This window comes from Macrotis lagotis, chromosome 6 (assembly GCF_037893015.1).
Source record: "Macrotis lagotis isolate mMagLag1 chromosome 6, bilby.v1.9.chrom.fasta, whole genome shotgun sequence".
In the NCBI taxonomy this organism is placed as follows: domain Eukaryota; kingdom Metazoa; phylum Chordata; class Mammalia; order Peramelemorphia; family Peramelidae; genus Macrotis; species Macrotis lagotis.
Window position 1 is genome coordinate 28808150 of NC_133663.1, and position 16433 is coordinate 28824582.

Consider the following 16433-nt stretch of genomic DNA (forward strand, 5'->3'; position numbering starts at 1 on the left):
TGTCTTGCAGACTTTGAAACTGGCATTCTTTAAATGCCAGTTATTATTATGAGCTATTCATTCCATTATTCCAGTTGTCTAAATTCTCTTAGCTACCTAATTCTGTCATTCACCACATTATCTATTCTTTTCACCATGATATCATATGCCAACTTAGGAATTTTTTTTCAAAATCACTGATAGATCAATTTAGGGCTGGTGACAGATCTCTGGGTCCGTCCACGAAAGACATCCAACTGTTGTCAAGCTAGCTGAAAAACAATTAGTCGCAGAGAAATGACCCTGTTTCATCAATTATAGAAAGGGTTCTCTTTGTCCCTCCCAAGTTCTGTCTAACTCCTAAGCTGCCAGGCCCTACCTGGATCTCTCCCTGCCAGGAGCTCATTCTTCCCCATTCTTTTGCAGATGTGAACGAATGTGCCATTGACAATGGTGGCTGCCAGGACCAATGCTGTAATACAATTGGCAGCTATTACTGTAAATGCCAAGCTGGCCAGAAGCTGAAAGAAGATCAGAAAGGCTGCAAAGGTAAGAACATTCAGTTCTGCCTGCTTGCTGATAAGCCAGTGGAGAACATCTTTCTAATACAGTCACAGCAGGTTGGAGGGAGGGGGAGGAGGGGGAACGTGTCTTTAATCCAGAGCCAGTTGGAGTACCTCTGCTCCATGTTGTCAAGGACGCAGATCTCCTTCTCATGTCTAGATTATAAAATTGTAACCCTAAGAACACTTCAAACAGCTTATTATGGAAAACATATGATTAGAGTGGAGCTTGGTTGTGTCATATCCTGATTACAGAATTTCAATCATGTATCTAATTCTCTTTGGAAAGTGCCTGTTTTTTGAAAGTGTTTCATTTAGTTCTAAGGTGAAAATAATGCTCATGCTAAAATACTCATATATGTCAAGTCTGGGAGAGAAGGGTATAAAATTAACCAAAGGGAGGAGGAGAGAGATTCTCCGCCTTGGAGCTGTTCTGTCGATAACAATGCATCTCCTAACTAAACTCTAAGCAAGTCTCACTGGCATCTTCTTGTTGCCTAAGTGTTTTCCCCTCTCTTTCCTATCTGAGTTTGATTGTTGGCTACCCAAGGGGACAAAGGCGGGCTGGTTCCTAATTCCTCCTCTCTTGGAATTCTCTAAGGAGGGATTTCTATCATGATGCCACTCCCCCTCCCCTCAAAACCCTAGTAAACAAGAATCTCTAAGAGCTAGGTGCCATTCCCAACCCCTGCCCCCAAGGGCAGCATCAGAGCAACTTTGTGAGCTTAGGTCTGGCTGGACAGGGAAGCCGTGCTAGCAGCCTGGGGCAGGTGCAGATAATTACACCCCTAGGGGGATAATTAAGGGTATGTGCTGGTGACTGTCAAAGCAGCCACCTTGTTCGGCCTGGACTTGAGCAATTATCACAGCATTTGGGCTACCACATCTGGACAGCAAGGTGAAACAGAGCTCTGGTCATTCATTAGGTGGTAGCAAGTATATTGATAAGCTGCTTCCAGGTGTCCTTCTCTCTTCCAGAGCACAGATCCCTGAAGTTTCTTTCTCCGAATGTCACTCGTTAAAATAGATCATGCAGGCACTTTCGGCTTCCATTGGAAGCTAGCTTTGACACAGTGTACCTTCAATGAAAATGGCAATACCATCTCTGTCCCTGATGATGTAGTAGGTTGCCCTGTAATCCTTATGAAAAAGAAGAGAGATCTCTCTTATTTGTGTGTATACAGGGAGTTCTGGAGAAGATCTGAGAATTGGGTTCATAAAAAAATAATTCACTATGGGAACTACACCTCTGCCATTTTTTTTGTCTTTACTTTGTATATATGTGATATTTGCTTTTCTTTGTCCAAATTTGTTCCCTCCAGATCCAATCAAGAAATATGTATTAAGCACCTGCTATGTGTTAGTTGCTGTTCTGAGCTCTAGATAAATAAATATTTATTTTACCTATAAATAATATAAGTAAATAAATTAGTATAAATATAAAAGAATGGATATAATGCAAAGTTCCTTGAAGACGGGATATATATATATATATATATATATATATATATATATATATATAGATATATATATACCTGCCTAGTCCATGAAGTGTCTAATGAATACTTGATGAAGGAGTTAATGAATCATTGGATTTAGAGATAGACGACATTTTAAAAAAGAGCTAATCCAATCCTCTCTTTTTACAGAAGAGGAAACTGAGGGTCAAAAAGTTTAAATGATTTGCCCAAAGGTACAAAAATAGTATATAGTAGAAATAGTATTTAAACCCAGGTCCTTTTGACAGTGCAACATTCACATACGAGTTCCATTTTTTTTCCTTCAGGCTATTCTATTGATATAAAGACTGGCTGTCTTTCTTATCATCCATAAGATGGATGATACTAAAGTATGATCCCCTTGACTTCTCTTCATTTGTGTCATTGTCCCCTCAGTGGCCTCATGAAATTTCATTCCTACCTTTTTTCCCCCAAGGTTCTGTCCTGAGCAAATGCCCATTGACCAGCGGGGAACTAGGTAGATGGTCAAAGGTACGACCAGATGGTTCAGAAGGAAGATGACTCAGAGCTGGGAGTAGGATCTCAGCGAGTTGGAGAAAAATCGAAACAGGTGTGAATGAGGAAGCATCAGTCTTAAAGTCAGGCATAATTTCTAGTGGGTTTATGGCTCCTCCTACAAGGAGATTAAGCAATTAATATTCTTCTCCATTTGAAACTAAGATTTTATTTTGTTTTGCTTTTCCATTTCTATTACAAAAATAATTTTGGCCTAAACCTAGATCTTTTGGAAGAAGTTAAAAAGTAGTCTGCCTAAGAGCTTCATTCAGTATTTAGTTATTCAACTGTAAAATGAGTGAGTTGGATTAAGCAGTCTCTTAGGAGCCTTCTAATTCCATCATCCCTGAAATTTTTGGGTCCATCAGTCAGATTTGGGGCTTTTCCAGAGATTTTGAAATCTCCAAGTTGTTTTCTAAGGAAGGAGAGGCCTGGTCCCTCTTCCTCAGTCTTTCTTCATGATTCATCCTTCCTTGGGAAAGAACCAGAAATCCTCAAAGACAACTGAAAAGTGAAACATCTGGATCTGAATCTCACAGATGAATTTCAATGATTTCCCTAGTCAGAAAGAACAAGTATTTCATTTGGAGTTGTCCCATCTTTAGCACTACTGTGCTCTTGTCTGGTCAGATAAATTGAGCCTAGTGAGAAGCACATATGAGTAACAAAGTCAGGGAATAAAAGACCAAGTGAGTCTTGGAGAAGAAGCAGCATCTTTGGTTTGGGAAAGTGGTTTTTTTTTCTCCATTATCTGTTTCTGGTGCTGTTCGTGGTGCTGAATGAGATAGAGCTGGTGAAAGCATTCTGTAGCTTGTATGGAATGTGTCTATGGGAGCCCTGTGTGGGGAGGGGAGGAAGGGAGTAGATGGGTGTGGGTGGGAAATTGGCGGGTGTTGGATGTGAAGGGATCATTTGGAAGGTTGGGTGAGTCTGTATATACATATACGAATGAGTGCATGGTGGTGTGTGGGTTTGAGTGTAGCAGAGTAGATAGAAGGGTATGACTGAATGGGGTTGATTGGGTGAATCTCTGTGGGTCACCCTCAAGGTTTCCCCTAAGAATTTTGGAACTGATTGCATAACATGGATGATACTGGCACAGGACCACCTTGCATGGCATGCCCTCCTCAGAGAAGGTATTGTGTTATATGAGCAAAGAAGAATTGAAAAAGCTCTAAAGAAATGCAAGATGCATAAGTTTAGAGAATCCACCCCAAAAGTTCACATGATCAATTTGTGCCTGAACTCTGGTAGAGCATTCTGAGTAGGACACATTATAATGACTAACCCAGTGATGTCATTTTAGTTCTCTTTGATAACAGACAACAACCAATAAATTTGACTGAGTGGAAAGGGTAAGGGGCTAAGAGTGTTTTCTGTGTGTGTGCGTGTGCGTGTGTGTGTGTGTGTGTGTGTGTGTGTGTGTGTGTGTGTGTGTGTGTGTGTGTGTGTTTGAGGTATGAATGTGGGGGAGGAGGTGAGCAGGTGTATATGTGTATGTAATTGTGAGTGTGGGTGTGTGTTCTGAATTTTCCCAGTAGTTAGTTCACAGTCTGGCCCAGTGACCTTCTGCAAGCATAAACCCAGAACTGATTTGTACTATTGTAACAGAACAGCATTTGACCTGAGAGTTTCACATCACATCCTTCATGAATGAATGAAGTTAGGGGAGGCGTGGGGTCCCCACAGTAGGAACCTTTGTGTCCCAGATTTTGTAGCCAGTGTAGCACCTTTCTACAATTCTTTCCCTGACTTTTCTTAGAGTGAGTTGTGATGTCATTCCTGTTGTCAACTGATTTAGAGAAGTAACTGTCACAACCTTATTTTTAACTGGTCTCCAATGTGACAGATTAAGGTCAAGATCATGAAGGTGCTGGGACTTCTGGATCACAACCATCATATGAGAATAAATTACCAGGCAAAACAATACAAAAAAAATCTTAAGCATGTTGGGAAACTAGGAAATGAGACTGGCCATGACCACCCAGCTCTGTCATCTTGATCCAGACAACTGGTTCTTTTCCCTGATATGGGTCCATATCAACCCATGGTGCTTGTTTCATTTGGGGGGGAGGGAGTTTTCCTGTGTAAAATAAATAAATCCATTTATAATAGTTTTATTTATTAATAGATTATAATTTTGTATGTGGATGTGTGTGGGGGGTTTGTTTTCATTGTTTATTTTTCATTTCCTAATAAAGCTTAAAAAAATTAAGGGATATAGGGGCCTAAAGAGTTTAATCATCCTTCTCAACATTTTTAGCTCAGTAGAGCACTATGGGCAGGTCAGGACTATTTCTAATTTTGCCTTTGTATATCCAGTATGTAAAGAAACTAGCACGATCTAAATCCTTTATCAATGTTAGATTAGATTATAAGACTGATTTTTAGTCACATAGCTTCCTTATCTTTCTTAAGAATATTGGCAATAGTTAATATTAATGCTAGAAATTTTATTGGTCTCTTGCCTCTAAAATGAATTGAAAAAAATTAACAAAATAATGAAAAATGACAAATAGCACAGAGCATTTATATAAAACATTAAGATTTGTGAAAAAATATTTATAATGCAAATATATAAAATATATGTATTATGTGTATATATGAATTTTAATTCATACAAAGAATCTCATTTTATCCTCATAGCAATCTTGGGAGGTTGATGATTGTTTAATGTTGTCCTAATCTAACATAGGAGGAGGAAGCTGAGACAGAGATTATAGATCTGCCTAGGGTCATTCAACTAGTATGCAAGGCAAGATTTGAGCTTAGTTCTCCCTGCCAACTTTTTGACTAACTAGTCCTCCACAATCTGGCTCCCACCTACCCTTCTAGTCTGACTTCATAGGACTCTCATACTACATTCTCTTATCCAGACAAACTCTTATGCCAGTTACAATCAATAAAATTTTTTTAATATCCTGCCTCTCTCTTCATTGACCCAGTAGTCACTCAGGTCTGGAATGCATTCTTTCTTTATCTCCAATTTTAAGATTTCTGAGATTTTTTCAAAATCATCCTTAAACTCTATCCAGATACTCAGCTAACCCCAATTGCTAGTGTTCTCATTTCTGAAATTTGCAGAACATTGAAGATAACTTCTTTACATGCCTACCAATATGTCTGTTTATGTGTCTGTCTTCCTATATCCTTCAAATAGAATGTAAGTGTATTGAAGGCAAAAATCACTTTGCTTTTGTCTTTATATATCAAACCCTCAGTAAAAGGAGTTCCCTTTACCAAGCTTCCTCCATCTTCACAAAAGAGAGAAAAAATAAGAAATTCCCCAACCCTAAACAGAATATCTTGTACATAAAAAGGTGCTTAATAAATATTTTCAGTTTTTTCCCCCAGGTAATTAAGTTAAATCAAAAAAAGAGTAAGGTGAGTGTTTTGTTTGGTTGGAAGTATTTCCCATGTAAGGACCACTTCACTTTGCTTCACGTTGCTGCAGAACCAAGAACAAACCCAACCACAGCCTTATATTTATTTGATTGCCATCATCTTTTAATTTCCATAAGTGATTATTTGGCAGGAAGGTTCTCTTCACCGTGATTCTGTATGCTCCACAGCAGAGTAGTTATTGCTCTCATATTTGCTTAAATGCATAATTGAACTTCAAATGTTTGGGCTTGTTTAGAAATTCAAAGTACTTTATATGGGGAAAAAAGATTGTAAATGAGCTACACCAATTGAAGGGAGAACAGGGATGACTAATTCATGTTTATTTATTGGTCATTTACAGTAAATGCTATTGAGAGTTATTCAGAGGACAAAAATGTTGGACACCATTTATGAATGGGATAAAATTGTCATTTGAAAAAGCTTTAATGATATTTTCATTTTTTTAATAAAAATAAATTTTGTTCACCTTCCCAAGATTGCTTTCATAAATACAAACTTTAACCACCTATTGGGTATTTCCACATATGTGAGAGTTGAAAAGGATAGCAGTCATCTGATTTACGTAGCTAATTAAACTCTTTTGTCTGTCCTTCATTTGAGTGAAACCCTTTTAGATGACATAGTTTCAAATACCAAGGTTTTCCTTTATCTATTCTTACAAATAAGAAGGAAAACAATGAAATAGGCAGTTAGCTAGTTGAACTCCCTGGGGCTGGTTTTCTTTTTCTGTGAAACAAAGTAATCAAAAAGGAACATTCAGGTTTCTTCCCATCTCCATATTGTTCTGCCTGAGTCATGGTGGTCATCCTCAACTGTTTCCTTCATTAACTGATTCTTTTCCTGGGAAAGTGAGATTTCACTTCATTTTTTTTCCCCAAACCAGCCCTATTCACCATCCTCTAGTCAAGCTTGACAATGTCTGTGTTCCTCTTGCCTCCGCCACAAACACACTCATATGCACACTTACACTTTCTTACACACACACACGCATGCAAGCACACACACTGTGTTTTTCAGTTCCCTTTTATGTGCTGTCTTCTCCCAAGTGAATATTAACATCTTGAGAGGAGGGTCTGACTTGATTTTCCTCCAGAACCTTAGCACATTTCCTGGAACATAGTAAACACTTCATAAATACCATATTTAGTGTTCTGGTTATGAAGTGGGTGCACAGTAAATTGGGGACAGCTAAGTGGCACAGTGGATAGAGAAATGGCCTGGGAATCAGGAAGACCGGAGTTCAAACCCACCTCAGACACTTGATACTTGCTAGCTGTGTGACCTTGGGCAAATCACCTAACCCTGATTGCCTAGAATTCCCCACTCATCCTAATTCATGTGGCCCCTGGATCTAGTGAATGGAGGAGAAAGTGAGGCTGGTGACCTTGTACAGCATTCCCACACTTAAATCCAGTTCACACGAATGTCATGGCATCACTTCCCTGATGTCTTTTTCAACAATGAAGGACAAACAACCACACAGTAATGTGAGAAAGGAAGATCTGGGATCCAACCCTACCTAAAGCTTTGAATTGGCTTCTCATTTGTAAATGGTTTTTTGGATCAAGTAACTCTTTAAGTGTTCTATCCATATCTAAGGCCATGAAAATATAATTTTGATGGCTTCTAAGGTCCTATCTTACTTTAATGTTCTAGATGCTAGGTATCAGGGATTAGTTGGAATATCCTGCCTCCCCACCTCTCTGCCTCTGTTTCACTGAAGACTCACTTCAAAATCCATCTTCTAACTACAGGAAACTTTTCTTGATCTCCTAAACTGTTAATGCCTTCTTTTGTGGCATTACCTCTCCATGTCTCTATCTCTGTCTGTCTGTCTGTCTGTCTCTCTCTCTCTCTCTCTCCCCCCATCTTATTTTTTTTTCTTTTTCTGTCTCTCACTCTCTCAATTTCGCTGTCTCATTCCTCCTTCCACTCACTCTCTTTTTATATGTTAATTTTTCCTTCTACATATATATCCAATATGGATGTGTCTGCACATATATATGTATGTGTGAACATATCTTCTCAACATGGGAAATCAGAATCAAGACAGGGAGACAGAATCTGAAATCAGCAGTATTCTCAGAGGTATGATACTACCCCATCAATATCTAACACCTAAAATATTAGAGTAAGAAAAGGCATGTGGCTATATATATATATATATATATGTATAAATACATATATTTTTAGACAAACTTACAGTAGATAGATAACAGAAAGAGGAAAAAGGAAGAATAAGAAAGAAAGAAAGAAAGAAAGAAAGAAAGAAAGAAAGAAAGAAAGAAAGAAAGAAGAGAGAGGGGAAGGGAGGGAGGGAGGGAAAGAGGAAGGAAGGAAGGAAAGAAGGAAGGAAGGAAGGAAGGAAGGAAGGAAGGAAGGAAGGAAGGAAGGAAGGAAAAAAGATATCTAGTTATTTATTTGCTCTCTCCATTAGATTCTTAACTTCTTGAGGGCACAGGCTCTGTTTTGCCTTTCCTTGACTCCACAGTACTTAGTACAGTATCTGACATGTGATAGACATTTGATAAATGCTTCTTTATTGATACATCATAGATACCCAACTTTAAATTCAGTTGAAATGGTGTCTTCTGAACCCCTTTGAATGTTAGCAGTCATTTCTTCTATAGGTGAACATCTCCTGATAACAAGTCCCTCATATTCCAAGGGAAAATAATGCCTTCTTATCTAAATGAGAAGAGAATTTAAAGTAGTACTGTTGTTTATACTGACTCTGGGAGGGAACATAACTGACTCTCTTTTGTTCCCTATTCACCATTGTGCCATGCATTTCCCTTGTGTGAACTTTACAAGTTAGAGTCAACAACTGGTTCTCTTCAATGTCATTCTCTCTTCTAAAAAAATTTAAATTTAAAAAGAGTCTCTGGAAACTTCTCATTTATGTGGCCAGACAGGTTCCCTTCCATTTAATTAAAGTAGATATACTAACAAGGGCACATCCTGTAGTTAATAATACACATTTTCCTTATTATGTATTTTACTAAGTGCAAGAGTTAATGAGATTTTCCTTAACTTGCATATTTTATATAGGTAATGATATACATTTTCCTTAACATGAATTTTTTTTTCTCTGTATGATCAGCTGCAATGAGTAATCATCCTCTTTTCTTTGTTTCAAACAATACATAGTGTTTGTTGAATTGTGAAGGAAGAATTCTCCCTCACTATCTCCTGGTGTATCCTGCCACACTGGGAGTAATAAATAATAAAGTATTAAAATCTTATTTGGGGGCGGCTAGGTGGCGCAGTGAACAGAGCACCGGACACTGTAGTCTGGAGTACCTGGGTTCAAATATGGCCTCAGACATTTAATAATGACCTAGCTGTGTGGCCTTGGGCAAGCCACTTAACCCATTGCCTTGCAAAACCCTAAAAAAAATTGCATTTGTTCTGGATTATTGGAGTTAATCACATCTATATCTAAAAAGTTTTCTTTGAAATTATCTGCACTATGCCTCCCCATGTCTCTACTCACTATATAGAATGAGGGTATGTCCAGTCCTGATTTAAGAATATATGATTGTAGATAACAAGTGAGGTTGTAGAACTATGATTGTACAACCTCACTTGTACAACTTCATGCAGGCTCTGAGAGAGTTAAGTGAACATAGAATGCATATTATATCTTCTAGTCTCCTTTGAAGGTTTTTTAGTGTTATCTTTTGTATGTGTGAGGACAACTTCTTCCCACTCACCTCATCTTTCAAAATGCATTTCCAAGATAAAAAAAAGGCTAATTCCACACAGCAGGTACAGGTGATTGTTGATCAGTATATGGAAAATATGATTGAATATACAAATAGTTGACTTAAGCAATCTGGCTATGAATCCTGGAATTTGGGAGCTGGAATGGAGCTTAGAAATTTTTAAATTTCTGGGGTAGTTAATGCAGTGGATAGAGCACCAGTCCTATAATCAGAGGGACTTGGGTTCAAATCTGACCTCAGACACTTAATAATTACTTAGCTGTGTAACCTTGGGCAAGTCATGCAATCCCATTGCCTTGCAAAAAAAAAAATGATTGAATTTCCTCTCCTTGTTTGACAAATCATAAAACTGAGGTCCAGAGAGAGACCTGTTTGAAGTCACATAACTAGTGTTTATATAAACATAGTTTATAATCAAGGCAAAACTAGGGCACACATCTCTAGACCTTTTCTTCCATTCAGTGCTCACTCAACTCATTCTTTCCTCTAATTTAATCACATCAATGTGTGTAACAGTAATGTTGCATACAACCTCCTTGGAAATCCACTTATGTGGTATCCACTTTTCAATATTGAAATGCATAGATTTCTTACCTTAAAGTGACAAACTCACAGAAAGTTTCTCAGATTCACTATTGCTTTGAAGGTAGGTTTTCCATTTGATTCAAGAGCCTAGTCTGAAAGGAAGTGAAATTTCTGTACATAAAGGCTATAACCAAAAATAAATCTATGTATAGATAGATAGCTATAGCTATATATAGATATAGATATATCTATAAATGCACATAGATAGATAGCTATATCTATATCTGAGTTGTCTGACCATTGTCCAGTCTGGAAAAATCACATTTCACCTAATCAAATTTTCTGCTGTTCCATTAACTCCTAATGCTGAATGTCATTACACTTGGAGAACTGGCCTCAAATATTCTTTCAGCCGTCCCCCAGACTCCCACCTCATTCCCAACCAGAAGTGCCTACACTTTAGGACGGACACAGTCAAGCTCAGAAAATTGATACTGTCTACCACTCTGCTACTCTGGGAAGAGGCTATAGATATCTCAGCTGTTCATTGATTTCTTCTTTCTCTATTGATCTTGCAAAGCACTTGGAATTTATATGACACACTTGTACACCTAAGTATACAGAGAAGCTACTTTGCTTATCCTCTATTTCATCTCTGTTAATATTAGCTCATATTTCTATACCATTTTAGTTTTTGTCTCAACCACTTACAGTCAGATTTCCCTACTGTTTGTCTGAAACTATTCACTCTGGGGTCACCAATGACATCTGGTGGCCAACTATTGTGACCTTTTCTCAATCTTGAATCTGCTCAGATGCTCTATAATATTCAGTGGCACTGACCCAGCCAGGTCTTCGACTTACCCCCTCTGCCTCCTATGACACTGAATTTTCTTGTTTCACTTGAAGTGTTCTGATCTTGACTGACTCCATTTCTTCTGACTTATCTCCTTTGGTTCAGTTCTATTCTCCAAGGTTCTGTCCTCTTCTCCTTTTCCCTCTCTTCCCTCTTTCTTTACATAGAACTCCTTGTGCCTCTCTTAGGTACAATGCAGTATTCAAAATGTATTCTAGCTCTTTGGTTTGGGATGTTCACAGACCCCAAAAGACAGAGTTCTTTTCCCTCTGGCCCAACACAGAACTTTTCACAGAATGGTGGGTAGATAAACATTTGATGAACTTCAAGACACAACCAATCAACCCTTGTACAAGAAACTTTTACTCTCCAGTCAAGAGATTTCAGCTCAAATCCAATTACTGATAACTGAATCAGAATGTTTTCTATCATTAGATAGTTAGATAAGTGGAGATATTTTGAATAAAAATCATGTCCTGAAAGCAGAGGCTTCTCTGGTATAGTGGAAAATATATTGGAGTCAGCTGCTGGATTTTAATTATAATTTCTTGGACCTTGGACAAACTGCATAACATCTTTGGACCTCAGTTTTCATACCTTGAAAAGGAGATGGGCATGTCAGCTAATCTCTAAAGTGTTTTTCAACTCTAAATTCAATGATTTGTTGGTTCAGCAAAATGTATTAAGCACCTATTGTATACAGTACATTGTGTTGAGAAATGTAGATTTTATTAGGAGAATTGATATAGCTCCAGTTAAGTATATATATATATATATATATATATACATATATATATGTAATAATATGCATGTAAACATGTAGCTATATATGTATAAAGTAAATATATGTATATATAATATTATTTTTTGTTTTAATTTTTGCTAGGCCATGGGTTAAGTGACTTGCCTGAGGTCACATAGTTATATAACTATTAAATGCCTGAGACAGGATTTGAACTCAGATCCTCCTGACTCCAGGGCTGGTGCTCTATCCACTGTGCTACATACATGCCCCAAAATACATATTACTTGATGAGGGTACTAACAATTGAGCCTCATATGGGAAGCAATATCTTTAAAAAAGAAAATAATTGATTCAATCTATACAATGGAAAAAAGCATTGTTTTTAAAGTCAAAGGACTGGAGTTCAGATTAAACTCTTGGCACTCTTAATTACCTCTGTGACCCAAGGCAAATCCCTCAAACCCTCCCTGCTTAAGTTTCTTTAATTGAAAACAAAGGGACTAAACTATATGGCTTCTGGTGGTCCTGCTACCTATAGATATTAGCAAAATTTTTATGGTGTTCACTATGTATCAGACACTATACTATGCACTTTGTAATTATTATCTCATTTGATCCTAACAATAACCCTCTCAGGTAGACATTATTATTATCTCCATTTTACAAATAAGGAAACTGAGGCAAATAGCCATTAAATGATTTTCCTAGAATCACCCAACTAGTAAGTTCCTGAGGCTGGATTTGAATTCAAATCTTTCAGACTCCAACCTGGCTGCTCTATCTGTTGATGCCTCTGAAGTGACCCTAAATGGGGATTATTAATTTTGGGATTGAAAGGGTCTTTTATAATTATTTAATCAATCAGTTCACAACTACTTATTATGGAATACAAGTATTATTTAAGGAAAAAGAAGTGCAGAGAATTGGGAAGAGGTCCAACAGAGAAAAGGAGTATATGTAGCTGGTCTGAGCCCTGACATAGAGGAACTGACCAATAAGAGAAAGAGGACAGCAAGGCGGAGGGATGGCCAGCTTGAGAAGGCTTCTGGGGCAGAGGGCTCTTTCAGGGTTTGAAGGCTGCTGAAGCTTGGTGGGAAAGTGTCTAGAGAGGCAGGAATGGAGGCCCCCAAAACAGGAAGGAGGAATTAATACCTCTTAGAAGCACTGGCCAAGTTCTTGAGCATGTATCTTTCTACAGTGAGAATCATTCTAAGCAACACTTTTTTTTTAGGATCCTTCATATACAATGCTGGGTTCAGTACTTGGAAAATGGCTGAAGGAACCTTCCTATGTTCAAAGAGATAATACTTTAATGCCTGAAAAATCCATGCTGTCATCTACATGGGGGCACCTTCCATCCATGATAATTTTTAGAGTGAATCTCTCCTTATCTCTGCCACCTACATGCCTTCTCTGCCAGGAAGACGACTTTCAGATACTATTCTCTAGACTAGATGAAGCCTTTCATGATTATGGAAGTACCCTCTACCCAGACTACCTGGTAATATAACCCAAACTATGCTTTGTATACATTTATATGTGTACTCATTGGATTCCTCATTGGAATATTAACTATTTGCCAGTAGGGGTCCTTCTTTGTACATATAGCTTCCACTGGCCACACAAGGCCACTTAATACTTAGCAGTGATTGATTTGAAAGGTTCTGTGGCCAACAAGAAAAATCATGCCTTTGCCTCTCATGTGCCAGCTGAGCTATAGACCATGTGCCAAGCACTAGACTAGGTTCTAGGAAAAGATCTGCTAAATGAATTTCTCAAGGAGCTTCCATACTACCAAAATACCTAACCCATAGTTAGGCCTGAAGAACTGGGTTTAAACCTAGGTTTGCTAGATGGTGGGTTGTGTGTAGATGGTCCCTGAGTTGGACTTTATTTTTTCCTGGTTGAACTCTTTTAAAGTGTTCTAAGACAACCTACTAAAGGAGGAACCATGAGCCTTTTTTTTTTCTTTACAACCAAAGAGGAATGAAAAACCAAAACAAAAAAACACTTTAGGGGTGGCTAGGTGGCGCAGTGGATAGAGCAGCCACCCTGGAGTCCAGAGTACCTCAGTTCAAATATGGCCTCAGACACTTAATAATTACCTAGCTGTATGACCTTGGGCAAGCCACTTAACCCCATTTGCCTTGCAAAAAACCTAAAAAAAACACTAGCTATTTATAGGGGGAAAAAATGGTTTTTGTCCTTGGGGCAATGGCATTATAAACTCAACACAGCTCAGATACAAAAAGGTGAGATCCCACAGCTATCATCTGTCTTTGCAAAAAGTTTCTATGGAACATCTATCTAGTCAAAACTGCCATGCTATCTCTCTTGAAATGTCATCCATGTGTTACGACACTACTGTGGGCTGTCCACAGTAAGTTGACAGGATAAACCCCTTACCCCCCAGAGTCCATTCACACGGCAGGGGGGAAAAGAGAAGCTATTCTCTTTTAGAATAGAAGCTATTCAAACTTCATCTTCTTTCCTTGTGGCTTGTTGTCACTACTTCCTTCTCCTTGGTCTCCTTCTAGACTGCCCTGGCCTCCAAAACTTCTTCAGCCTCTGTCTTCAAAGTCACCTTAACCACTTCTGCTCCCATCTAAGGTACTCACTATTTTAAATGGCAGATTCTTGACAAAAAAAAAGCATCCTGGTTCTTTTACGTCTTCCAGTTTCATTTTGGAGCCACGTCCTTTAGAGTCTCTGAGATCCAGAGACCTCAGCATACCTTCAGCAGATTTACATTCCATGTAGCCCAATTTCCTGATGTTGCCAATGTGGCTATTCACAATGGGAACCAAAGAAGTCCACAGTGACAATTTTTAACTCAGTAGTTTATTTGAAGTTCTGGTCTCCAATGAAGAGAGTGAAATTTGTAGATCCTTCAGCATCCAGTGTTTTGGCTTTGGTGGCCTTCTGCTTGCCCCTTTTTCCTCTTTTCTGGTTCTTCTTTCATGGGTAGTTTCTCCTCCTCTTCCTCTTTGCTATCCTCATCTTCACCGTCTTCCTTCTACTCTCCAGATTCCTTGGCCTTCCCAGTTTGACCAGTGGTAGCTTTAACAACAACAGTCTTCGCTTTGGCAGGTTTGCCAAAGCTCCTCTTTGGCTTCCTCATCATCATCTTCATTCTCCTAGCTCACAGTCCCTTGTTTGATGGGAATTGCTCCCAAATTTGTGATATTGGGAGTTTCAAATTCTTCATCCCCCTCATCTCCACTGTCCTCCTTCTTGGAATTTTTCCCCTTTTCAGTCCTTTGGTTGGTAGCGCTCCTGCTTTCCCTGGGGTTGCAGCCACTTTACCTGAATTGACTTCATTCTTGCCTGATGTGGCAATGACTTTGACTGGGGTGGCTACCTTCTTGGAGGGGTTCCTCATGGCCATCTTCTTACCAGAAGTCATGGCTACTTTCTTTGCAATCTGTTGGGGCAATAATGACTTTTTTTAGTTGCTGTTACCTTCTTTGCTGGTCTACCTACAACTGTCTTGTCCTTCTTCAGAGGGATCACAACCTTTTTTTCCCACTGCTTTCTTCTTCATAAGGACTAAGTCTATTTCCCTTTTGGAGGAGGGACCATTTTCTTTGTCTCAGTTTTATTTTTAGCAGCTTTCCCTAGCTTCACCATTGTTGCCATATGATTAGAGTGAGGAGGGTGCAGATCTGTTGGCCAAGATCCAAGGAACATTGGTGGGAGCAGAGGGTACTGAAAGAAGTCTATCCCTGAGCATCTCCTTGCTTGCAAAGCCTGAGGTGAAAGACTTTGAGTAGGGCTTTAAAGGAAAAATGAGAATTCTGAGGGAGAGATGATGAAAGACATGATAGAATACCTATGCAAAGGCATGATACTGAGAGAATAATATTTCTAGACAACAGTTAGCAGAGCAGTTCATCAGATATGGACATGAGTAATACGAAATAAAGTGGAGAGCTAGGTAAGAACCATATTGTGGAGGACTTGGACTGGCAAATTTTTCTATCACTCGGCCAGGTATTCTCTTGATAAAAACTGAGATAAAAGGGGCTTTCCACATCAGTACATGTCCGGGCTTCCACTACTCTGATTTCTTCTAACAGGAGATCTTCATTGCTTCCCTAAATCCCAATCTCAAAGACCAGTGACGGAGGTACTACAAATTGTCCAGAACCAAAACTATGCTTTTAAGTTAGAAAATACGGTTCCTTTCTCAAGTCAGTTATTGTGAAAGCAGAACCACAATCTTTTCTTAATAATTCATTGTAATTATTTCAACTCCATCATGATCCACTCTCACAACTGTAGTCACCAGGATGTTTGGAAGGGAATAGGCTTGGAGGAGAACAGAAGTGCTATACATTCCCGGAGATGACTTGGCTCAATCTTCAAATTTCATTATGAACATACTGATTTATGGCAGCTATATCTTCCATATGTACTGCCAGGAAGAGGAAGACTGGAAAAATAGACTTTAGAAGTTGGAGATTGCCAAATACAAATCTTTCCCAGAAGGTTTTGCCCCCTTACCGATAATGACATGAGTTGAAAGCAAAACTGTAGACCCAGATACAACTCCAGCAAACCCTGTTGTCCTCTGGGGCCCACCATGGAGACAGCTCTCTATTATCATGGTCATAG

At 38.7% G+C, this 16433-nt stretch overlaps 1 protein-coding gene across 1 annotated transcript in view; it reads left to right on the top strand.

Moving 5' to 3' along the window:
* The window catches only part of LOC141492102 (EGF-like and EMI domain-containing protein 1), a 463938-nt gene that overhangs the window by 388090 nt on the left and 59415 nt on the right, over positions 1–16433 (top strand). Inside the window, exon 4 of the mRNA XM_074192727.1 lies at positions 406–528. Within this exon, the coding sequence (XP_074048828.1) occupies positions 406–528 (123 nt within the window). The remainder of the gene's footprint in view (positions 1–405; positions 529–16433) is intronic.